Source organism: Crotalus tigris, unplaced genomic scaffold, assembly GCF_016545835.1.
Source record: "Crotalus tigris isolate CLP2741 ecotype Arizona unplaced genomic scaffold, ASM1654583v1 scf7180000024472.5447098, whole genome shotgun sequence".
In the NCBI taxonomy this organism is placed as follows: domain Eukaryota; kingdom Metazoa; phylum Chordata; class Lepidosauria; order Squamata; family Viperidae; genus Crotalus; species Crotalus tigris.
Genome location: NW_024100643.1, coordinates 4313264 through 4339304, shown reverse-complemented (window position 1 = coordinate 4339304; position 26041 = coordinate 4313264). Strand labels below are relative to the sequence as shown.

At 38.8% G+C, this 26041-nt stretch overlaps 2 protein-coding genes across 4 annotated transcripts in view; one reads left to right on the top strand and one right to left on the bottom strand.

Moving 5' to 3' along the window:
- Positions 1–18774, bottom strand: part of KAT7 (lysine acetyltransferase 7) — a 38703-nt gene extending 19929 nt beyond the window's left edge. The window contains exons 1-9 of one of the 3 annotated variants that reach the window (XM_039333191.1): positions 18542–18774; positions 15489–15636; positions 14529–14705; positions 13847–14086; positions 13650–13732; positions 13260–13349; positions 11230–11328; positions 10446–10556; positions 7343–7534 (exon numbers count right to left, since the gene is read on the bottom strand). In XM_039333191.1, coding sequence (XP_039189125.1) covers positions 7343–7534; positions 10446–10556; positions 11230–11328; positions 13260–13349; positions 13650–13732; positions 13847–14086; positions 14529–14705; positions 15489–15636; positions 18542–18556 — 1155 coding nt within the window. In that variant the 5' untranslated portion in view covers positions 18557–18774. The remainder of the gene's footprint in view (positions 1–7342; positions 7535–10445; positions 10557–11229; positions 11329–13259; positions 13350–13649; positions 13733–13846; positions 14087–14528; positions 14706–15488; positions 15637–18541) is intronic. The other 2 variants (XM_039333189.1, XM_039333190.1) reach the window with 2 other exon arrangements.
- Positions 18171–26041, top strand: part of FAM117A (family with sequence similarity 117 member A) — a 64092-nt gene continuing 56221 nt past the window's right edge. The window contains exon 1 of the mRNA XM_039333194.1: positions 18171–18295. Coding sequence (XP_039189128.1) covers positions 18238–18295 — 58 coding nt within the window. The 5' untranslated portion in view covers positions 18171–18237. The remainder of the gene's footprint in view (positions 18296–26041) is intronic.

Sequence of the window (26041 nt, the reverse complement as noted above, 5' to 3'; positions counted from 1 at the left end):
GCTACTCCCTTTTATTCTATTGGCTTTTGAAAGCCAATAAAATAGATTCTCTTGAGTAGACTCTAATTCTATTGGCTTTCAAAAGCCAATAGGAATTGTCCAGGCTGTCTCTGCCCTGCTGAGCCCGCCAAAAGTCCCATTCTGCAAACGGTGCTGCACCAGTTGAATAGTCCTCAACTTACGACCGGTTGGGGGTCACGGCATTAAAAAGGTTGAGAACCACTGTCTTAGAGGAACCGCTACATTCGGGTACAAGACTGGTGGAAATATTAGAAGAATATGGAGAGGTAGCAGGACTGAAAATCAACAAAGATAAAATGAAAATGATAGTTAAAAATATGACTAGTATACAGAAAATTGATCTGGTGGAGAAAGTAAATATCCAAATAGTGAAGAAAGTTAAATACTTGGGAGTACAGCTAACAGCAAGGTATATTACAATCAAAGAAGATAACTATGTTAATTTAAACAATCAGATAAAGAAAGATTTAGAAAGATGGAAAAATTGCAACTCTCCTTTATGGGGAGAATTGCAGCACTAAAGATGAACATTCTACCTAAATTATTCTTTTTATTTCAGAATGTCCCCATAAAATTAGAGAAAAAATATTTTGTAAATTTGAATAAAATAATATTGAAATTTATTTGGAAGAAATCTAGAATCAAATTAAAACTACTACAAGAAGCCAAAGAGAGAGGGGGATTTGGACTACCTGATTAGGAGTTGTACTACCAAGCTGCAATACTCATCTGGGTGCGGGATTGGATAAATTTAAAAAATAGAAGGCTATTAACTCTAGAGCAGCGGTTCTCAACCTGTGGGTCGCGACCCTTTTGGGGGTTGCACGAGCCTTTCACAGGGGTCGCCTAAGACCATCGGAAAACACATATTTCTGATGGTCTTAGGCAGGGTTTGTCAACCGCCTTCTCTCCCTCCCCCCCCTCTGCTCCTCCTCACCTGTTTGTGGAAAATATGCTGCTTGGTGGCAGTCTGCACGAAGTCTGCCAAATATGCCCTGCAGGGGGCGCATGAAGAGCGCAGGCGCAAAGCAAGGCCCCGCCCTCCCCAGGGACTCATGGTGCAGCAACCAGATTGACTTCTTCTTGTGCACGCAGGTCAGCGAAGGGGAGGCTGCTGCAGCACCCAACTCCTGCGCCCGTCAGCTGGCGACCCCCAAACTCGTGCCAGCTGACGCAAGAGGGAGGGAAAAAGAAAGGGACTCTTCCTCCTCTCCTAAGCTTTAAAGCACAATCGGCTTCCCAAGGGCGCCACAATCCTCATGAAAGCAGGAGAGGGGGGAGAAGCAAAGGGGGCGAGAAAGCTCACGGCGGGCTTGAAGCAGCACCTGCCAGCATTGGTGACGAGAAATTCCCCACAAACCCAGGGAAGGGGTGGAGAAAAGGAGCCCCGTTTGGGAGAAAACCGCCACCTTCTTCTCCTTGGCTCTGCGCTCTTCTGTTTCTCGGCAGCCGGGCTGGCAAGCCTCTCCTGGCTGGAACTTCCTTTCCTTCCCTCCCTCTTGGTCTTTTCCTCCTTCTCTCCCTTTCCCATTGTCCCTTCCTTCCTTCCTTTCCTTCGCCTCCCTCTTTGGCCCTCCTTCCCTCCCTCTCCCATTGTCCCTTCCTTCCTTTCGCCTCCCTCTTTGTCCCTCCCTCTCTCCCTTGTCCCTTCCGTCTTTCCTTCCTTCCCTCTTGTCCAGGATCGGGGCGAGCCTCTACAGCTGATCCGCGCTTCTGCACCTGTAGCTGCTCTCTTTGGCTCCTGCCCAGCAAACTTGCTCGCTAGAAAACATGCGCTTGCTAATTTAGTAGAAGCGCGAATCAGCTGTAGTCCGGCGCTGATCCTTGAGCTTCTGCTAACTTAGCAAGCAGCATGCCTTTCGGCAAAGCTGAGCAAATGAGCTGGGCGAGCTCTCTCCTGTCTCTGCCTGTGCACAGGCAGGTTTGCCGGCAGTAAAGCCCCCAGCCACGCTGGCAGCCTATCCCCCTCCCCTTGTCCCTTCCTGTGCACGGAGGGGGGGAGGAAGGAACAATGACGGAAGGAAGGGAGGAACAATGGAAGGGAGAGAAGGGATGAAGGGACAAAGAAGGAAGGAAGGAAGGAAGGAAGGAAGGAAGGAAGGAAGGAAGGAAGGAAGGAAGGAAGGAAGGAAGGAAGGAAGGAAGGAAGGAAGGAAGGAAGGGACAAAGGGAGAGAGGGAGGGAAGGAGGAAGAGACTAAGAGGGAGAGGAAGGAAAGGAAGGAAAGAAGGAAGGGAAAATGGGAGAGAGGGAGGGAAGGAGGAAGAGACTAAGAAGGAGGTGAAGGAAAGGAAGGAAAGAAGGGACAATGGGAAAGAGGGAGGGAAGGCGGAAGAGACTAAGGGAGGTGAAGGAAAGGAAGAAAAGAAGGAAGGAAGGGACAATGGGAGAGGGAGGGAAGGAGGAAGAGACTAAGAAGGAGGTGAAGGAAAGGAAGGAAGGAAGGGACAATGGGAGAGAGGGAGGAAAGGAGAAAGAGACTAAGGGAAGGGAAGGAAAAGAAGGAAGGGACAATGGGAGAGGGTGGGAAGGAGGAAGAGACTAAGAAGGAGGAGAGGAAAGGAAGGAAAGAAGGAAGGGACAATGGGAGAGAGGGAGAGAAGGAGGAAGAGACTAAGAAGGAGATGAAGGTAAGGAAGGAAAGAAGGAAGGAAGGGACAATGGGAGAGAGGGAGGGAAGGAGAAAGAGACTAAGCAGGAGGTGAAGGGAAGGAAGGAAGGAAGGAAGGAAGAAAGGAAGGAAGGAAGGAAGGAAGGAAGGAAGGAAGGAAGGAAGGAAGGAAGGAGGGAGGGAGGGAAGAAAGTGACAATGGGAGAGAGGGAGGGAAGGAGGAAGAGACTAAGGGAGGGGAAGGAAAAGAAGGAAGGAAGGGACATTGGGAGAGGGTGGGAAGGAGGAAGAGACTAAGGAGAAGGTGAAGGAAAGAAGGAAGGGACAATGGGAGAGAGGGAGGGAAGGAGGGAAGGAGGAAGAGACTAAGAAGGAGATAAAGATAAGGAAGGAAAGAAGGAAGGAAGGGACAACGAGGGAAGGAGGAAGAGATTAAGAGAGAGGTGAAGGAAAGGAAGAAAAGAAGGAAGGAAGGGACAAGGGGACAGAAGGGAGGGAAGGAAGGCAGGCATCCACCCCAGTCCCATCCCAGAGACCCACAGATTCCCCCCCCACAGGCACTCTGCAACCTGAGTGATCAGCTGGCCATGCCCCCCGGCCATTGATCACGTGACCCTGGGACACTGTAAACATCATAAGTATGAATCAGTTGTCAAGCATCTAAATGTAAATGACCCTGGGGATGCTGCAACAATCATAAGTGTGAAAAATGATCATAATTCGCTTTTTCAGTGCTGTTGTAACTTCAGTCACTAAGCGAATTGTTGTAAGTCGAGGACTACCTATACTTTCCCATTTTATTTTTTTTTTTTTTTTGGGTCAAGTTTTTGATACCCCCCCGGCCAGCTGGATGGGGGGGCTGGAGGTCACCACAACATGAAGAACTGTATTAAAGGGTCGCGGCATTAAGAAGGTTGAGAACCACTGCTCTAAAGAGTCATGATTTACAATCTGCATGGCACGCATTTTTGTGGGATGAGAGACATAATGTTCATCAGTACTTCCAGAGACACCATATTAGAGCAGCATTATTCAATGTGTGGATTAAGTTAAACAACAGAACTATATAGAAACACCAGTATGGCTCTCAATACTGGAAGCACTAGTGCAGTGGTGGCAAACCTATGACACACGACGTCCTCCCAGTCCTAGGCCTTCAGCTGGGTTTTATAAAATCTTTTTGCTTTAGGCCTCCGCCGCCGTGTTCAAAAAAAAAAAAAGGTTCAGTCAGTCAATTTCAGCTTCTTGCAGGAAAAAAAAAGATCTTGCAAAGTTGGAATTGATTGATTCAACTTTTTAGTCCCATCCAGTCTGCCGTTACCATCGCAGCCACACCCAACCAATGGGCCACACCCACCCGGCACTCGACGATGCATAAGTGGGTTTTGGGTTGCAGTTTGGGCACTCGGTCTCTAAAAGGTTTGCCATCACTGCGCTAGTGCATCCAAATAGCTAGTGTATCCAAATTTTATGAACTTGGGAAAAGTAGTTATGTACAGAGATAGTCTAAATCAACGGTTCTCAACCTGTGGGTCGCGACCCTTGGGGGTCGAATGACCCTTTCACAGGTGTCACCTAAGACCATTGGAAAACACATATTTCCGATGGTCTTAGGAACCACGACACCGCTCCGCATCCGTCTCCACATGGCCTCCTCCACCATTTGCAAAGACAGAGAGGAACTTTCGCTTCCCTTTTCTTTCTCTCTCTCTCTCTCTCTCTCTCTCTCTCTCCCTCTCTCTCTGACTTACTTCCTGCAGGGCTCCTGATTGGCCCTGCGCCTGGGTGCCCCACCCCCTGGGAGAAGCGCAGCCAGGGCCTCGTGGCCTTGGAGCCACCTGAGGAAGCCCTGAGATCCCTGCTGGGAGCGGCCCGCTGAAGGCTCTGCTGAGTGGGACAGCCCTCCCACAATCCACAGCCCAAGGGAGACCAGCCTCTGCGATCCCCAGCCAGCCTGACCATTGGAGCCACTGGCCGGCAAGATGCGCTGGAGTTCAGGCTGCCAGGAAGGAAGAAGGAGATGCAGCAAAGGTAGGAGAGGAGAGCTACCTCCTGGGGCCCGGCGCTGGCGGCAACTTCCTTGCCCTCCTCTTCCTCCTCCCATTCTTCTTCCTGCTGCCGCCAAGGCAGCTTGTGCGGACGCTGGGGCAAGAGGGGTGCCTGGGGGGAGCAGCCGGGTTGGCAGAGGGGCTGGCAGGAGCCACACGGCACCAGGCCCCACCGTGGCTCCATCAATGGATAGAGGACGAGGCCAGGCAGCGCAGAGTCCCGGCGGGGGCAGTGGCCGGGCCGGGGGAGTGAGGACCCTGACGATGCTGCCGTGCCGCCACCGGAGCCACTACCTCCTCTCCTCTCCCCCTCCCCGCCCGTTCAGCTGAGGACGCAGCATGGCGGCAGCCAGGCCAGGGGCGGCGGCGGTGAGGAACCGCGACGATGCTGCCGTGCCGCTGCTGGAGCCATTGCCTCCCATCCTCCTCCCCTCCCCGCCTGAGGACGCAATGGGGTGGCGGCCAGGCCAGCGGCAAGGAACCCTGACGATGCTGCCATGCCACCGCCGCTGCCTCCCGTCCTGCTCCCCCTCCCTGCCTGTTTGGCTGAGGACGCGGCAGAGGCCGGGCCAGGGGTGGCAGGGACCCCCGATGATGCTGCTGTAAAAGAGAGAGAGAGGAAAGACAGAGAAACAGAGGAAAAGAAAGAGAAAAGAGAAAGAGAAAGAGAGGAAAGAAAAAGAGGGAGAAAACAGAGAAAGAGAGAGAGGAAAGTGAAAGAGAGAGGAAAGAGAGAAAGTGAGAGAGGAAAGAGATGAAAGAGAGAGAGAAAGAGAGGAAAGAGGGAGGGAGAAAAAAGAGAAGAGGAAACAGGGAAAGAGGGAGAGAGAGAAGAGAGGAAAGAGAGAGAGAGAAGAGAGGAAAAAGAAACAGAAAGAGAGAAAGGAAGAAAAGAGAGAGAAAGAGAAAAAGAGAGAGAGAAGAGAGAGGAAAGAGAAAGAGGAAAGAGAGAAAGTGAGAGAGAGAGAGAAAGAGAGAGGAAAGAGGGGGGGAAAGAGAAAGAGGAAAGAGGGAAAGAGAAGGAAAGAGGGAGAGAGAGAAGAGAGGAAAGAGAGAGAGAAGAGAGAAAGAGAGGAAAGAGAAACAGGAAGAGAGGAAAGAGAGAAAGAAAGAGGAAGGAAAGAGAGAGAAAGAGAAAAAAGAGAGAAAAGAGAAAGAGAAAAGAGAAAGAGAGCAAAGAGAGAAAGAGGAAAGAAAAAAAAGAGAGAGGAAAGAAACAGGAAAAGAGAGAGGAAAGAGAGAAAGAGAAAGAGGGAGGAAAGAGAGAAAGAGAAAAGAGAGAGAGGGGAAAGGGAAGAGAAAGAGAGGAAAGAGAAAGAGAGAGAGAAAGAGAGAAAGAAGGAGAGGAATGGTGCTTCTCCAACCAGGCTGGGCGGAGCCAGCGGAGCGGCCTTCCTGCCCCCCTCCCCGGCCAGCTGGAGGGGGGGATTGGGGGTCACCACAACATGAGGAACTGTATTAAAGGGTCGCGGCATTAGGAAGGTTGAGAACCACTGGTCTAAATGAACAAGGGGAATTTAAATATAGACAAGAATTAAAAGAAAACGGGGTACAATTGGAATGGTGGGCGTACCTGCAAGTTCAGTCACGTTATAAGAAAGACAAAAAAGAATGGGGTATACAAAGAAATCTGACAACACTAGATAAAATATTATTAGGAACGGAGGACAAAGCAATCAAAAGAACATATAAATATTTATTGGAATATAAAATGGAAGAGGAGCAGGTAAAAGAAGTGATGATAACATGGGCCCAAAATTTTGGATATAATATTGATTTAGACAAATGGCAAATGTTATGGGAAAGAAATAGAGAGTTAACCTTGGCTACCTCATATAAAGAGAATCTGTACAAAATGTTTTACAGGTGGCATTTCTCCCCAACAAGATTGGCAAAGATGAGAAAAGATATATCATCACAATGTTGGAAGTGCAAGAAAATGTTAGGCACTTATTATCATATGTGGTGGACTTGTTCCAAAGCCAAAGAATTTTGGCGGCTAATAAAGACTTGGTTGGAGGAAATGTTGAGATTGAAGATAGATTCCAGACCAGAATTGTTTTTGCTGGGAATGATAGATGGGAAGTTTAACAAAGGAGAGACATATCTAGTGTCACATATTATAACAGCAGCAAGGTTGGTGTATTCCCAGAACTGGAAAAATGGAAATTCCCCAGTGGAGAGTGAACTAATTAAAAAAAATTGTTATGTGCAGAGATGGATAGATTATCCTTACAAATTAAAGACAAGGATGAAACAGAATATTACGAAGTTTGGGATAAGATGTACTATTGGTTAGACTCAAGGAGAAAAAGTCAGAACAGAGAAAGCTCATCTAGAAGAGAGAAAGTGTAGATTTCCAACCTCAAAGTGAGCATAAGATAGAGATCAGAAAGAATATGAAATAAGAATGGAAATAGAAGTTATGTTATAAATAGACGTAAATATGTATGTAAATATATAAATAGTATAAAATGCAATATGTAAATGGTATAAAAGATCAATGACCAGGAAGATATATGGTATAGTATATATGGCAAAATAACAGCCAGAAAGGTCACACCGTGTTCAACCTGTTTTTAAATATTTACTTAATAAAAAATTTATATTAAATAAAAAAAGAAACAATTTTCCATTGTACATCTCTAAGTCAAAAACTTACCATGTGTCTGCGAAGTATTGTCTGACTCTTCATATACTTGAGGCAGAATTCACACATATAGAGTCGCCCAAGCCGGGCATACTCCTCTGGGTAGGGAGAATGGTACCAGGTATCCAGTTCATAGCGGCCAAAAGCAATTGTTTTGATCATATTACTACCTTCAGTAATTTGGCCCTGAAGTCGCAGCTTTTCCTATTCACAGAAACAATGACTCATTTATTGAAGACGAAAATTGATAAAATTATTTAAGCCACTGTAAAATCTTACAGAAAAGGGTTTTTTTCCAATTCATATTGAATCCAACCTCAGAAAAGCAGTAGTAAGATACTTTCTATGTCACAGCTTATTTTACATTGTAAATAGATATACAAACTCAACAGGATTCTCCATCTGGTAAAGTATGTCTTTAATCATTGCAGAACTTGCTCCAGTAAATTTTCATCTAACTGAAAGAGGATTGAAATAATAACTAATAACTAATAATTAACATACATTCCTATCAAACAAAAACAAAATTGTTCTTCAAGTCCCATCAAATTCACTGATAATTATTTCCAAGAAAATAGGAATAAGACTATAGCCAAAATCAGACTGCCTCCAAAACCAATATTTGCAAAATTTGTATTAAAACGTCTGCTGACAGAATTATAATCTTTGTTTTCCTTTCCCATCCTATGGAGAGCTTTGCCCTTGAATCAACTGGCATGCTGCATAAATTATTTACTGAATTAATCATAACTTGCTGGTTTCACACAGCATACTAAGCCTTAAATCTTGATTTGCAACTCCCAATATCTAGATTCACAATATTTGCAAATCCAAAAAAAGAACTAAAATATATTTTCGCTCAAAGTTACATGCAAACCAAGTTATTTTTTAAGCTAAAAACTGCTTTAAGTTAAATGCGGTGTGCAAGATTAGTGCAGTGCATATTAATCACAGAAGAAAATACGGTAACCATTACACAAACAGCCATAGTAATTAAAAAACAGAGCAGCAAAGTTTTTAAATGATTTCTCTATTTGGAAAAAAAAAACCTAAATAGCTTCAAGAAATTGTTTATTTTGAAAGGGGAAAACCACAATCCCAATTCAGTTTTACTTTGATGTTCTATACCATACATGCAGGTTTGTGCAACTCCCCTGTGGATATAATGAAACAATGCCTAGTTTTTGGCACTATTAACACACAATGAAAGCAGAATTGTTATTCCTAGGCTTCACTGATCATATGCAGTTAAATTTAAGGAGTAGAGACTATGTGACTGGCTTTGCCCTATTTGGGACTCATTAGATGTAGGTAGCTAATGTTATTCTAAGGAGTTCAAACCCTCTTATTGACCTTTGCACTTCAGATGACTATATACAATCCATTAGTTTTAGGAGATATCCAGGTCCTGCCGCTCAGTAGTTTCAGGTTCATCATATACAGGTACTGTAAAACTGACAAACACAATAGGAGATACTGCACAACTTTTTGTTTCAAAATTTCGCTTTCCTTATGAAGAAAATATGTTTCCAATGTACTTTCCAATATTGAAAAAATAGGAAGACAGTGCCTCTGGTTGGCAAAGTGGCACACATCTATTCTTTCTCCCTTTCTCCATAAGTAGAAAAGAAAAGAAAGTTAATTATGGTTTATCTAGAATAATAATAGTTAACCTAAACAACTGTGCAACTGTTTGCAATTAGCCATTGGAGATAGGAAATCTAGAAGGTCAAAAACCTTTCTCAAGGCCTAAAGAAAAAAGATGGGTGAGGGTTACAAGGAGGATTCTATTTTTCTGATCAACAGAAGTATGAAGCTACTCTGTACATCTCTCAACACAAAGCCTTTGTTTCCAAATGGATTGGAGTTAATCCTTCCATTAAGCTAATAAAGTACAAAATTTAGTATTCTGAATTTGGAGACAATTATCTTAAGAATACTGTACATCAGAGATGCTTTTACTGGAACCAGCAAAAATAAGATGCTTCTTGGTATCTAAAGATTACATAGGTGTAAGCAGCAAAGGAAAAAATGGGGGGGGGGAAATCCACAAAACCTTTTTAAACAATCTTCAAGGGGAAAAAATGCCACATCTGAAAATAAACCAAAACTGTTGGGTTTATTTCAGCTCAGAATTGTCTTTCCCAGCTGGTTTCATAATCTATGTAAAAAAGATGAATCAATTTGTATTTCAGAAAGCTAGAGAGGGGTTTTTTTTAAAAAAAAAAAAACAATAGTAAATACAATTTATGATCATCAAGGAGAGCAATTTTGAACTGAATAAGCCTAAGGAATTTTTTTTTTTAGATCAGTGAATTTGATCCATAAATTGGATATGAAGCAATTCATAAAATGCTCTCACTGAAGAATAAAACAATACAAGATGAATGGCTGGAAGAGTTGTTCTATTTAGCTAAGGTAACTGTCGTCCCAACATCTTATTTTACCTCCCTTACTGCTTTGTAATACTTTGTTTGCTTTGTTTACTGACTACGCTTTTATTATACCTATTATACCTATAGTATATATGCATATATAGTAGAGTATGTGCTTTTAGTTAATATGTCTATATTAATCTAAAATTGTCAAACATCAGAAAACCGTCTGGCCAAAATGTTATTTAAATAGGCCAATCATTTATTCTAGTCATCAAGTCAGAAAAGTTCATTGGTATATGAAGTGATTCATTGATTTGTTCATTCTTAATGGCTTTCTATTGCATTTTTAATTTGAAATTAGCTATAACCCTATAAGTTATGATTATATTTTTTAAAATAGCCAAAGAGATTAGTAAAATACCCTGAGAGTAATATTAAGGTATTTAATTACATTGAAGGTATTAATATTTGAATACATTCTAAATTATTTGGATCTTGTACATGTCTACTTTTGGTGTGTATCCCCAATATATATTAGGCCAAGACCAATCTTTAACCTTCAAAACTCTATGAGCACTGTTATGAAGTGTGCGACCTTTTAACTTTGCTTCCTTCCATCAGCTTGGTTTGATTCTATCCGTTTACAGCAAATTTACATACACTGCAGTGAATGAAGTATAACTGGCTTATTACTTCACAGCTGGGACATGAAATGAAATGAGCTCTGCCCTACTTACTAGATCTTCAGAAGCTCTTGCTTGTGCTCGTCGGAATAGTTCTAGGTCATACTCACTGGTCAGATTCTCTAAAAGGGGCTCTCTAGTGTTGCCATAGGTTTGTCTGTGCTCCTAAAGCAACAACAGAAAAAATATCTCATAATCACAAAGAAAAAATGTCCCGAGTTTGGGGAAGCAACTCCTGGTAGCCACCTCCTATTTGTTTAGGGGGTGGGCATGGATGGATAAACAGTCAAAGAAAAAGTCTAAAAATTGCTTTCAGTGGTATCACTATATTCCCTGTTACTTTTAGAAAGCTGAAAGGTTTTTATGAAAAACATTCATGTCGAAAAATGTTAATTAAAATGTGCTTTAAAGAAAACTCAGCTGGTTGGATAATGGGAAAAAATACAAGGAATGTTGACATGGTTAGTTGAAAAAAGATAACTACCACATTGCTCACTCACTCCTTTTCCTGTGCTATAAAAAGACGTACTATAATCACAAAGCTAGAATTCACATATGGATTCCAAACAATAGGATTAGCACAGCACAATGTTCAATGGATCACTATTATCCATTTCAGCCATTGTTATCCATCTCAGAACTTGTTTCAAACAATTCTTCTTTGCAAATCCATGGCATGAAAAGTATTGATTCAGATGCCTTATATTTTAACTCTCATTTTCCTGACTTACCATACACTGGTTAAACACAATAAAAATATATTTGGAGAGACCAGACTAAAAAGGATTATCTTAACATTTGACTTATTCTCTAAGGAAAAGAAATGAGATTTCTATACCATGTATTTTTCCTTTTGCTCCTTAGTTAAGCTTGCATTCCTTTTCTTTCTCATCTCTGCAACTTTCTCCTTGTATCTCAATTGTCTTTCAGTTGGTGCCTTGTAGGGAGTAAGAAATAAAATACTTGATTAGGAAACAGACAGACAGACAGATCAGTATCTGGCTTCGCCAATATTCCATCGGTTCCCCAGTATTTTATGGCACCTGTTTTATGCATCCACTCTGTTTAGAATCAGAATAGCTTTTTATAATGCACAACTGCATCAAATTATGAGCCGAAAAAATTATTCATATGAGCAAGACTTTTGTATGTGCAATGTGTCAATTCTTCAGTAATAAACATACAGTGAGGGGAAAAAAATTCCCCTGTCCACTGACAAAGAAATGATCAGTCTATAATTGTAATTGTAGATTTTAACAGTGAGAGACAGTATAACAAAAAAATCCAGAAAAATGCATATCAAAAAAGTTATAAATTGATTTGCATTTTAATGAGTGAAATAAGTATTTAATCCCCTATCAATCAGCAAGATTTCTGGTTCCCAGGTGTCTTTTATATAGGTAACGAGATGAATTAGGAGCACTTTCTTAAAGAAAGTTCTCCTAATCTCAGCTTGTTACCTATATAAAAGATACCTGTCCACAGAAGCAATCAATCAATCAGATTCCAAACTCTCCACCATGGACAAGACCAAAGTGCTAACCAAGGATGTCAGGGACAAGATTGTTGACCTACACACGGCTGGAATGGGCTACAAGATTATCGTCAAGCAGCTTGGTGAGAAGGTGACAACAGTTGGTGCAATTATTTGCAAATGAAGAAACACAAAATAACTGTGCCTTGGTCTGGGGCTCCATATAAGGTCTCACCTTGTGGAGTTTTAATGATCATGAGAACAATGAGGAATCGGACCAGAACTACACGGGAGGATCTTGTAAAAGATCTCAAGACAGCTGAAACTATAATCACCAAGAAAACAAATGGTAACACATCTGAAGGACTGAAATCCTGCAGCGCTCGCAAGATCCCCCTGCTCAAGAAAGCACATGTACAGACCCGTCTAAAGTTTGCTAATGAACATCTGAATGATTCAGAGGAGAACTGGGTGAAAGTGTTGTGATCAAATGAGACCAAAATCGAGCTATTTGGCATCAACTCAACTCGCCTATGACCCCAAGAACACCATCCCCACCGTCAAATATGGAGGTGGAAACATTATGCTTGGGGAATTTTTTTTGCTAAGGGGACAGGTCAACTTCACCACATCAAAGGGATGATGGACGGGGCCATGTACCGTCAAATCTTGGGTGAGAATCTCCTTCCCTCAGCCAGGACATTGAAAATGGGTCATGGATGGGTATTCTAGATGGCCCACAACACACGGCCAAGGCAACAAAGAAGTGGCTCAAGAAGAAGCACATTAAGGTCCTGGAGTGGCCTAGCCAGTCTCCAGACCTTAATCCCATTGAAAATCTGAGGAGGGAGCTGAAGGTTCGAGCTGCTAAATGTTAGCCTCGAAACCTTAATGACTTGGAGAGGATCTGCAAAGAGGAATGGGACAAAATCTCTCCTGAGATGTGTAAAAACCTGGTGGCCAACTACAAGAAACATCTGTCCTCTGTGATTGCCAGCAAGGGTTTTGCCACCAAGTACTAAGTCATGTTTTGAAAGGAGTCAAATACTTATTTCACTCATTAAAATGCAAATCAATTTATAACTTTTTTGAAATATGTTTTTCTGGATTTTTTTGTTGTTATTCTGTCTCTCACTATTAAAATAAACCTACCATTACAATTATAGACTGATCATTTCTTTGTCAGCGGGCAAATGTACAAAATCAGCAGGGGATCTAGTAATTTTTCCCCTCACTGTACATAAAACTCTTTTCCCTCTTTCTGAACAAAAAACATAAAATACATATGTATAAGCGAACAAAATATATTTTAAAAATAAAAACAATAATTTGAATAAATCTCCAGCGAAGTTCTTTAAGATTTGAACAATACATACAAAATTAGTAGAAATTACCTGATGCCTGGTAGCATGTCTATTGTTGTCATCCTGTCGATGAGAAAGCATCCGCTCTTCCACTTGTTTGTCTCGGCTTTGAGCTCTCACCTTGAAATCCAGAGAAATATTATATAAATCCCCTTCCTACATCATGTAATTTAAAGGAATAATATGAACCTGCCAATTTCTTGAACCTAGAAATTGGTGGAACCATTTTCATGGGACCACCAAGCCTCAAGTTATGGTTAAAACAACCCATATCTTGATACAATGGATAAAATATACTATTTTTCAGAAGTTGCAATTGGCAAATATGTGTTGAAGCATATTAATTCTTGTTCTGTTTCTGTTACAATTATTACTTTCCACTTGCTTTTCTTCATTACATACATCCTAAAAATAAGTTACCTTGCATTCATCAGCTGAAAGATTATGATACAGAGGACATCCAGATATAGAGAAATGTCGCTCATGTTTTCCTGTCAGGTGTCCTGTTGAAAACCAAAGAAATATAGTTTATGGCTTACCAGAAAGAACATATAGGAAGTTTGCACAACAGAAAATCCTAATAATTAAAACTCAGATCAGACTTCATTCCACTGTACCTAATGAGTTGCAGCCAGGGGTGGGACATTTCATGTTAAAATTATAGCTTTCATGAAAACGTCGTCTTTTGGGACGATGAGATAAATCACTCCCTGAATCTTTCATGGACATATCCTTGGCAATACTTTCATCATGTGACATGTTGGGACTAGAGATATCAATATCAGACTCTGAAGAAGGAGCATTCCCAGTTGGAGTGCGGGGTGGGGACTCATCATGGTCAGCCGCATTTTTTGTGTCTGTTGAGAAGAGAGAAGATTAGAACAGTATACAAAGACGTTGCAAATTTAGAAAATATACAAAGAATAAATGTTTCCTGAGTCATTTCTTTGTCAGTACTACACTAAAAATGGAACAGTGCCAGAGATATGTTGTTTCCTTGAGATAATCTGGAGATGAACAAGAAAATCAGTCAACCAAAATTGTTATAATCAAGAGTGACTTAAAATGGACATCCTCACAATGTTGTTTCTTTGCCTCTATCTATTTCACACATAATGTGAGATCAAACATCAAAAAGGATGTTAAATATGGTCTAAGCAAAAATATTGCATTTTAATCTGGTATATTGCTATTGAAACATTCTACGAAGGAAGTTGACCAAATACTACCTTATAAATCACTTCTCCATCTCCCATATGATAGCATTTATTAGGAGCACAATCATTCACATGTACAAACCTCTATCAGAAAAATCAACCACTTGCTCTGTTTCCGAACCAGATGAACGCGTTTGTCGCAGAGGATATTTCTTTGGAGTTACAGGAGTAGGCTGCTGCTGACTGCGGGTTATTCTTCGAGTAGAATAAACAGGCTCTTCTATTGCAAATGATGGTGGATTACGAACTGGGCTGGAATCTATGAAGGATTGAAAGGGATTGTTAAAGGAGAAACACAGCATCTCATTTTAGGAAACATCATTGCAGAGCCTGCATTACGTGTCAACCATATTCAGTGTGGTTCTTACTGTAGTAGACTAACATGGATATTCCTTTAGGATCTATAAAATGGGTAAGATTTAAACAATTTTCAGCTGACAATATCTACTTCCTTGAATTATTGCATATCTAAATTAAATTTAAAGGAAAAAGTAAATCCCAAACAGCTCATAATGTAAATCTTCAGTTCATAATGGTATTGGAATGCAGGAGTCTAGAATACAGATTATAAATGGAATACTGTTCCTTATTGTGCTATATTAGTTTGCTCAAATACTTCTTTATCTAAATTTATATCCATTCCAAAATAATATTTATGTTCATTGTTTTGATTACCTGGAATTTTTTTTCTTCAAATGTTGACAACCAACATTCAGTTTAAATAATGATCAAAGATGGTGCAAAGGTGGTATGATTCTGAGGATGTTCTGTTATAGTTTTTTTTGTATTTTCCCAAGAAACAGAGCTTGAAACAATTCACAAATAAATTGCCACAGAATAAGTGGGAGCAAAGCCAGAATATGGTTCATTATAATCTCACTTTTACGTCCATAAAGAATAGGTAGAAATTCATTGACATATGATACCACTCCTCACATTTAGACAAAGCTTAGGAGAAAAGATCTAAACATTGCAAGCATCCTTTCTCCCAAAGCAGAAGTTAAAGACCCAAAATGAAGAATTCTAAAAGATCTAGATATACCTTGAGAACTCTGGCTGAGCCTAGCAGAAGATCGTGTCACACGGGCAGACTGGCGTAATGTACCATCGCTTTCTGAACTGTCTGTATGCTCTGGGTCTGTAGAGAAATCTGAGTCTTCTGTTCCATCTGAACTGCTTCCTGCATTTCTCTGAAAAGCCAACATTTAGTTTTTAATTGTGAGTCACCAAGATTTGGTTGAAAGATGAATAGCTATAAATATGTTTTAAATAAGTAATTAAACAGCACATAAGACAAATACTTTAATGAAAATGTGTCCCTCAATTTTATTGATGGAGGGGATAATTCTGAATCAGTTTTGATTCCTTGAACCAATTTCTACAGTATTCTAGGCAAGGTTTTTTAGAAGTAGTTTGCTGCTGGCTCTTTTCTAGCCTTGACAGAGAGGGACTGGTCTAAGGTCACTCAGCTGATGTGCCTAAAATGGGATCAAAACTCCTAGTCTCCTGGTTTGGAGTCTGATGACTTAAATACCATACCAAAGTGGGTCTTCTTCAGAAATTAATATGCACAGTTATGCATTTAAAATATTCCTTATGTTCCTAAGAGACATTTAGTTCTGACTAAAGCCTGGGTGAATTTCAGAGTTTTCTCTTTATCCTCTTTGTATTCAACCATCCATTAAATTATATATGACTATAATGATATATCATTAATAAAGTCCTAAGCCAATTTGTCACAGATATTATATATAAAACTTAGTTCCTCCTAAATCAGACTGGCAGGTCAGATAAGCCATCTTATTAAGGGAACATCAATGTACTTTTTTTTTAAACCAACAAGCCCATGATTCCAAAAAAAAGTCACCCAGGTTCTTACAATGAAATCTCAGTAAAAACATGAAATTAATGGGAAAAGGGCAACTATCAAAATTAGTGGTCTTAAACCTTTATTTATTTAAAAAACTAAATGAAAATAAAACAGATCAAGGTTCAACATAATCATTGTAATCACCAATCACAAGCATCTATGCCAAAGTTTCCATCATTAACATCCTGACCCCAGTGTCTGGGGAAAAAGACAGCTCTTCATAGCCTTTCAGAAGACTAATAGAGTTGAGGCCGTCCAAATCATGTGGTGGTAGAAGTATATGTGAAGCTATTTCACTTGGTAGGCACTATGACAGGCAAGGCATACTTCCTGAGATTCATCAGGAAGATTCTCTGAGGGTACCAGGAGTATACCCATTCTGTCACATCTAGAGGGATACACAGAAACGACTGGAGATAGACCAGCAAATAACCTGATCCATGCCATCCCATGCCCTCAAAAGCTTTAAAGATATCAATCAGTACTCTGAATTGTAGTTGAAAACCTCTGGGAGACAATGGATCACACACAGAAAGAATGCTATATGGGTATACCATAATGTGCCTAAACTGCATGTGCTGCTACATTCTAAACAAGCTGCAGGATATCCCAATGCACTTCAAAGGCAGCCCCATTTAGAGTATATTGTAATCAACTTTTCCAAAGGCCTAGGCCTAAATCTTTTTTTTTTTTTACAATAATATAAAACATTCCCGGGGCAATGATGCAGTGACCAGGGTAGTGATGCAATAACAGACCCACTTTCCTATATTCACAAACTGTTTTAGTTTAATCATAATATACTAAGCAAAAACAACAGCAGTGTTATATATCACACAATGCCATACTTCATAGTTTACAACCTCAGGGACTAAGTTCCTACAATACATAAAGACTAAACAACATACATTAGGTTCAGTGCATTGTGTTAATTTAACAGTCAGGTACCCTCAGTATGCTTATACAGTGCATTTATTCTAATACCTGAGCATAATGACAGGAAACCTGCTGAATATCTGTATCTGTTGCCAAGTTTTGAAAAGATCAGAATGTATCAGAGAGAGAGAAAAGGGTTACACGTATGCACTTATAGCAAGTGTAATAGGTAATCCAATAGCTTATTTTTTAAAACTTCCATAATTCTTCTGCATCAGTTTTTGAATGATTTTTATAAGTAATTATTATCTCCCAAATATAGCTTTGACATTATTATTTATACAATTCAAGTAAGTTACCGTACAGAGAGCACATTATTTTTCATTCATTTGATATTACATGGGCACTATAAAGGTAGAGTATTCTATATATACCTAAAATCTCTTTAAATACAAATTAACTCTTCACAGACCTGGCAAAGCTAGCAGCATTTTTATGAAAGTTTAAGCCACACTAAATTTGCTAGCCTTAAATTACGGTATCATAACGTTCGTTCTTGTAGGAATAACTACCAAAAACCCCTATTTAATTTGCATGCTCTTCAGTAAAAAATAAATAAATAAATTTGTTTTTAAAAAGTTGGTTTTATAGCTCATTAAAAATGTTTGGCATGTTAAAAATGCAGTTCCATTATAAACAGATTTAACTTACGAGCAGACTCAACTGAGTTCTAGCAAATATGAAAATATGATTGTAATGATCCAAAAAACAACCCATGGCCCATTTAATCTTGTCTACCATACTTTGATTCATTTCTACCATGTTCCCTCGCCTGCAATTGTTACCAGTACGGGGATTGGACTTTTGTATCACTCTCTTCCCCAATGAGAAACTGAGAAATAGTACCGGGGTGGGATTTCAGAGACGCCGATTCAGAATCCCAGCCAATCAATGCCACCCTCAACATCCACACCCAAAGCACGCAGCCAAGAATGGATACAGGAGACCCGGAGGAGGAGGGGGAAAAAAAACGCGCCAGTAGAAAATGATAAGTAGATCAACCAATGGTGGTACAGATGCGAGCCAATTAGGAACGAAAGGAGGTGGGCTACAACAGTCATCGAACGGGTGGAGGGAAACAAATAACCGTTGAGGGAAGGGATTGAGCTTGACTGATGGCGAAGGTGGCCATTGAAGATGCGGCGGGAGGCAGGACTAGCCAATCGTATCGCGAGATGAAATAGGGGCTTGAAGGCCTACGTTTTTAACTGGTTTTCGAGCCCGACGGTCTTAAACAGATTAAAAGGAAAGAGAGGAAAAGGAGGTTGGTTCGGTTTGCATTTGCTCACCTTTCTGCGCGACATCCTCGATGGAGGCGGCGGCGGCGGAGGCAGCGAAGGTGGCTGCGCCCCGGCCGCCGCGTTGGCTACGGATGAATCCGTGGTGACTGGCGTGTCTCCGGTTCTCCAGCGCTAGTCGCGCCGTCTTATTTTCCCTTTGCTGTAAGATGTTGCCGTTGAGACGACTCCCTTCACTCTTCCGCCGGGACACAAGACGGGGATACACACACCCCCCGTCTTGCCTGTCACGTGACGCAGGGAACGCTCACCTCACGCCAACGGCCCTCCGCCATCTTAGAATCGGGTCGAGCACCTCGCGAATGTTTAAGCCGGTGAAGTATAATGGCCATTTTTACTGTGGGCTACAGGCCTATCTCCGAATAGGGAAGGCGGCCATTTTTTCGTTGGGCAATTGATCGTCTGCCATTGCAATCGCTGGTTCGCTCTGGCTACTGCCGTAAGGTGTTTCTCGTTGACGTCTTGATTCACCATCTTTGTTTTGGAACTTGGCGGGCTTTTGTAATCAAAGAGGCGTTCTATAAGCGAGCGAGCCGTAGTCTATCGCTTATACTGAAAGACTACATTATTTTCTTCTAATAGGAAAATTGTTTCATTAGAGAAAATTTAAATTATCTATGAACCAAAGTTACCTGTTCACAGTACTGTAGGTCAGATCAATGAAGAACAGCTTATTTCTGATTGCCTTGACTTGCTTAATAACATTTTTTTAAAAAAAGACGTTAAGTATTTAAAGAATTGCCAGTGGCTTTTGCCTCTCTGAGAAAGCATTGATTTTTGGCTTGCTCTTAAGAGACCCTTCATCTGTTACAATAGATTGTGGAGTATCTCGTTTTATATTGCCTTACTGATTAAAAGCAATGGATAAGAGTACCCCACTTCCCGAAGTTTTTTGTTCTTTTGAAGGTTAATAAATGTATGGCATCTTCCAAATATCATCTAACAACATCTGTAAATTTGGTAATTGGCTTAATTGCTGTGTTTATTGGATTGGCACAGTGTTTAGACTGTAGTACTGCAGGCTAACTCACTGTCCACAGCCATGTTAAACAGGACTCATTTAAAAACATCTAGATATAGATATATCTTTTTTTGGACCCACAAGTATTTCTCAGATTTAAAAAAGATATATTTCCCCCCAAAAAAGATATCAGAATGACAAAAATGACAATTTTGCATTGATAAAAACTATATTATGTGTTTCCCCTATAACTTTTATTTTTGCATTGATAAAAACTATATTATGTGTTTCCCCTATAACTTTTATTTTTATTAAGAAGCATAATGGAGGTCTTTGACAATTTCTTACAACATGGGACATTCCCCCAAAACCTACAGTGAAGAATTAAAATAACTTAAGATGTTTCATAAATCCAATGTATATGCTGCATTGTAAGCACACATGTCAGAATGGACAGCAACCAAGAATATTTAAACCCTAACCTTGAAACGTAGTATATTGTACTTGCACATCAAGTTTAAGAATCTTGTGACAAAATTGGTGTCAGTTCATTTAATTTATTGGAAGAGTTATTTATCTTAAAGGATTTATTTTACAGATGTTATAACTGTAGATTTATCACAAAGTTACATCGTGATTCACTTCTTTTTATAATCTGTTCTACATAATCATCAAAACTAGAGATCATAAAACTTCATTTTTTTTCTGTTTAACACAAAAATCCATAAAAGGTTCCAATCAGCAATAAAAGTAGATATTGTCTTTTGTCTAATCAAAAGATCATTTGGGGGAAGATATGATGAACTGAAGATGGCTTTTTTAAAGGCAGAGCTGATAACTAAGCAGAATTAACGGTTGGCAAGTAGAGTGGTTCTTTGTAATTCCTATGGATAAGGAGAGAACTTGAGATTGCCCACAGAGTTGCTCCTTGGGAAGAGACCACAAGACTTCGATGGTTGATTTAGAGCTCTGGGAGATGATGGAATAGCCATCTTGCTCAAACCACAGTTGGTATCTTCAAGGACACTGGGTTGCATTCTTTTCTAAACATTTTTGGAAATTGCTTATTTACTACTTTTTTTAGCTATTAAGAATCTGTGGATTGACAGTCCAAAGATTGGAAAGTACTGGTTGAGTTTCCTTCAATCCTTAGCAAAAGAAATTTTAAATACAGGTTTAAGCCCTTTTTTTGTAATAAACAGCAAAACGGTGAGTAAAACTTTGATTTTAGAAAGTTACAATTGGGTTGAGGGCCCAGATAGATTTGAAAAGACTTTGAAATAATTATAAGAATCTTTTCTATGGGAAAACGCTTTCATTTTGAATTCTTTTTTGAAAAAAATAGCCGGATAGGATAAGACTTTGAAGGTTGGACATTAGAACCAGAAGGAACTAAAAATTACAAGTAAAAGAGAACACTCAAACTCAGCTTCCAAATATAGAATGAACTAAAATATTTTAACATTGGACATACTGAGGGATATTTGAACAATGGACCCAGAAGTTAATTCTAAGAGTGGTTGCCTCTAAAGGTAGACTGTATTCAAAACACATTAAGGAAGAGAAACAAGTTTTATATTGAGACTGATCTGAAAGTTGATTTAAAAATGACAGGCTATAAGAATCATATTAAAAAAGATGCTACACTAGACATGAAAAGAAACCAGCTGATGACTTAATAATTAAAAGGGATATACTAATAACCAATAATTTTCTTATATTAGATTTAGAAAAAAAAGGCTTGTTAAAACTTTGAAGAATTTTGTAAGAAGGAACAAAGAAACCACAAACAGAAATCAAGTTGCAGGACATTATTTGAAGGGACTAAAGATTAAAGTTGTTAGAAGTAAAAAGGAATATAAAGTTGGTTAAAATAGTTTTATGTTGCTATGTAACCCTTAATAGATATTTGCTGATCCTGAAATAACAATGCCTGAAAGATTTGTTTATAGATGGGAAGAAGAGATCATTTGCTTTATTTTAGGATAAGGTGATAAATTACTATACTACTCTTTATATTTATAATGAAGAAGATATTTCTTTATGTATTTATTTTCTTTTTCTCTACCAAATTCTTATTTTTTCTTTTCTATTTTTCTTTGTCATTTTGTCTCCCCTTTTACAGGTTCTTTATATGCTAATTAGGTTGAATAGATGACTCAGCTGTTTTCAAGAAGCAATCCAATGAACTGAAGCAAATAGAAATGATAAAACAAGTTACAAGCCTAATTCACAGATTAAAAATAAAACCTCTAGGTTCACTAGCATTTATTATAGCAGTTTTTAAAATGCTAACTTCTGTTGAATGATGAATGCTACCAACCATGGCCTTTGAATAAATCCTTAATTTGTTTTGTTGATAATTTTCTCCTATCCAAAAAGTTAGGTTTTTTATGGAAACTCAAAAGTAGGAATACTGTAGAATATTAATTAAGTACAGGTAGTCCTGACCAAAATTGAGCCCAAAATTTCTGTTGCTAAGCAAGACATTTGTTAAGTGAACTTCCCCATTTTATGATCTTTGTTGCCACAACTTCAGTTGCAAAGTTAATAACATAGTTGTAAAGTGAATTTTTCTTTCCCATTGACTTTGCTTGTCAGAAGGGTGCAAAAAATCATCTCATGACCCTGGGACAATTCAACTATAATAAATGCATACCAATTGCCAAGTGTCTGTATACTGATCACAGACCATGGGCATGCTGCAACAGTTGATCACAGGACCTGGGACACTGCAACCATCATAAATATGAGTCAGTTACCCAGTATCTGAATTTTGATCACTTGATCACAGAGATGCTGCAATGGTTGTAAGTGTGAAAAACAGTCTGAAGTCACTTTTTCAGTGCCATTGTAACTTCGAACAGTCACTATATGAACTGTTGTAAGTCAAGGATTACTAGAAATGCTGGACATCTTGATTGTAAATGAAAGTAAACCTGAATGTAGTTGAATATATATTGGACATTTTTAAGGAGAGAAAAAAAAAGTAATAGTTTGTGGCAGTGCTTTTTTTTTTGTAAGAAAAAAGGTGCCGGAACTCACATCTTGTTAATCTTTTATTTACCTTTCATACATATTCAGTCACTGTAGACACACCCACACACGTCAGTTGTGTAACAAAACATAACGGTTGTCACCCACAGTAAGCACTCAGCGCACGACCACATGACCAATCACAAGCCGAGTAGTGCCCCAAGCTGAGCAGCCAGATGAAGTACGCATGCATTGGACTTGACACACACGCAGCCCGCATGCACCATTTTAATGATTTTGCTGCTGACCTGCTACGCTCGATAGGGCGATTCAAGTCCATGTGGATCAAACATCAAATTTTCAAAAGTTACTTTTAAAACTTGGAAAATCTGTCAAAAAAAAAAAAAAGTGTCGGAACTCCGTTCCGGTGAGTTCTATAACAAAAAAAGCACTGGTTTGTGGTCAAAATAAGTAAAAGTCCATAGCAGAGAAGAAAATGGGAAAAATAGTCAAATCAATGAAAAATATTAAAAAACAGAGTTCCAAAAACAACAACCAGGAGGGCAGCAGAGAAAGACAATGGCTTGATAAAAAGCTTATTGAATATATGAAAATAAAAGGCATGTAATAAATTTATTTGGGCAGGGAAAAAACCAAGAATTAAACTTAAGATCTTACAAGATGTACGGGAAAGAGGAGGACTTAAGGCACCTAATTTGAAATTATACTATGATGCAGTGGTTTTAACACTGGTTAGTGATTGGCTTAATTTAACAAATAAAGGTATACTTTATCTTGAGGGATGGGATTTATTATATGGGTGGCATGCATACCTAATTTATAACAAAAAAGTTGACCAAGCTTTTAAATCTCATATTTTAAGAAGTGCTTTATTGCGTGTCTGGAAGAAGTATTATTATAAGTTAAATTACAAAATACCAATCTGGGGGATTCCTGGACACGCGATAGAGGGGGTATCTATGGATGTGAATTTGGATAGGATTTCTTATAAGGAATTACTTAAATTGGTAGGGAATGATTGGCAATTAAAACCATTAGTTGAGTTAAAGCAAGAAAATATTGTACAATCTTGGTTTCAGTATAATCAATTGTTGGCTAGGTGGAAGTTAGATCAAAAGGTTGGTATTACTTCAATGGATGAGAATTTGGTAAAACAGATTAAAGATCAAAACCGAGCACATATAAAGAGAATTTATAATGCTTTAATAGAATTGGATCCGGAAATGGATTTAGTTAAAGATTGTATGGTAAAATGGGCCCAAAATATTCAGGAACCGATTCCATTGGATATATGGGAGGTAATTTGGGTTAGAAATGTAAAATTTACCCAGGCCCAAAATTTAACAGAAAATTTTTATAAAATGTTTTATAGATGGCATCTGGATCCTAAAAAGTTGTCTTGTATGTATCTTAATTTACAGCCTAAATGTTGGAGATGTGGTGGTTTGGATGCTACTTATTTTCATATCTGGTGGACTTGCAGAAATATAAAAGCTTTCTGGATTAAGATTTGGTGGAACATTCAAAAGATTTTTAGAAGAAAGATAAAGTTTACTCCACAATTATTTTTATTGGGTGTAATTGTAGATTGTGATGTTAAAGAAATTAATTTGATGTTAAATTTGATAACAGCTGCAAGGTTATTGATAGGGCAATATTGGAAGAAGGATTGTTTGCCTACTATAGAAGAATGGATGCTTAAAGTGTCAAATTTAGCAGAAATGGCTAAGATTTCTGCTTATTTGAAGGATCATTCACAAGAAAGATACATTTCGGTTTGGAGAAGATGGATAGATTATATTCAGAATAAATATGGGACTAAAAAGTTCCATTTACTTTATGAGTAAATTTTAGAGTATTATTATTAATAATAGTTTATCATAGTGAAATTTTTATTAGTTTTATTATTATTTTTAGTATTAGTATTGTTTAACAATTTGAATATTGTATTGTTCAAGAATTAGGATATTAACTTGTTTATATTATTATGTTTATTTTTAATTTGTTTATTTTTATGTTAAAGGGGAGTTAAAGCGCATTATGGACTTGGTTATTTATATAGTTGGTTAATGTTAGTTAGATTATGTTTATTATATTTGTTACCCTGTACTCAGCTCTGGGAAGTGGGGGAGGGAGAGGGTTTTTTTAGGGTGGGTGGGTTTTGGGGTGTATATTGTAACTTTTATAAAACTTTTCAATAAAAAAGAGGCATGTAATGAAAGAGGAAAAGCACATATATCAAAATACAATGTAGACAGATACCTTGAAACAATAGTGTGTCGGGAAAGCTAAAGTTCAGAATGAGCTGAATTGGGAAGGATGATAAAACAATAAGCATATTTAAATATAACCAAATATTTTATACATACATACACACACACACACACACACACACACACACACACACACACTTAACATACTGTATATACACAGCTGCTCAATGAAAGCAACAAAGTAAAGAATAAAGATCCATAATTGAAGCAGAGATTAATAGAAATAACAGCGGGGAATATTTATTGATTTGTGAATTTTAAATTTCTAGGGATGGATGAATTGGATGCTAAGCTAGTGGAGGAATTAGCTGATAAGTCTGGTTGGGTACAATTCAATCAGTCTGACATCAATGTCTGGGAAAATCTGGGAGTAGATAACTGTGTGAGCATCTTGAAAACACAATTATCAGAAGTCAGAGTCACTTTGACAAAAGCAAGTCTTGGCAGAACAACCTTTCAACATTCTTTTATGGGGCAACTTCCTTAGTAGATAAGGTTTAGAAGTAATATATCTTAATTTAAGCAAAGCACTAGATAATATACTGCAAGACATTCTGATTATTAAATCAGAAAAGTGGACTGAATGCCACCAAAGTAAAATGAATACTGACTCAAAAATCAAACTAAAAAATGTGTATCAAAGTGGAGGGAGATAATTGAGTGGGGTGTCATAGGGTTCATTCCTGAGCTCTGAGCTAGTCAGTGTTGTTATTAGTGATTTGAATGAAGAGGTAGAGAAAGAACATGCCAAATATGTAGATTAAACTAAATTGGGTGAGCACAACAAGGAATAAGAGAAACTGGAACAAGTTCAAAGAAGGGTAAAAAAAAGACCTACAGAGACTGAACTTTCTGGGTATGCTTAGCCTTGACAAGAAATTATTAAGGGGGAGACAGCATTTTTCAAATATCTAAAAAAAAATGGCACATAGAAGATCAAGACCTGTTCTCTAATGTTTCAGAGAACAAAGCATAGAAAAGCAGATATACAGTAAATTACATGAAGGGGGTGATTCACTTGAATATTACATTTACAGCAATTTGACTGTAGAACTAATTATTCAGAATGGTAGGTGTTCAAGTAGAATCCAAAATCTATCTGTCTGGGATGGTTTAATTTGGATTAAGGACAGGGTTAGACTCAATAACCAAAATAAATTTCTAACTCTCACGTTCTTGTTGCTGAAAAGAAACCAACGTGGTTTCTTTAAAAGTCAAATCTTGTTTTATTAATATTCTAGATATCAGGCTTCTCTCAGT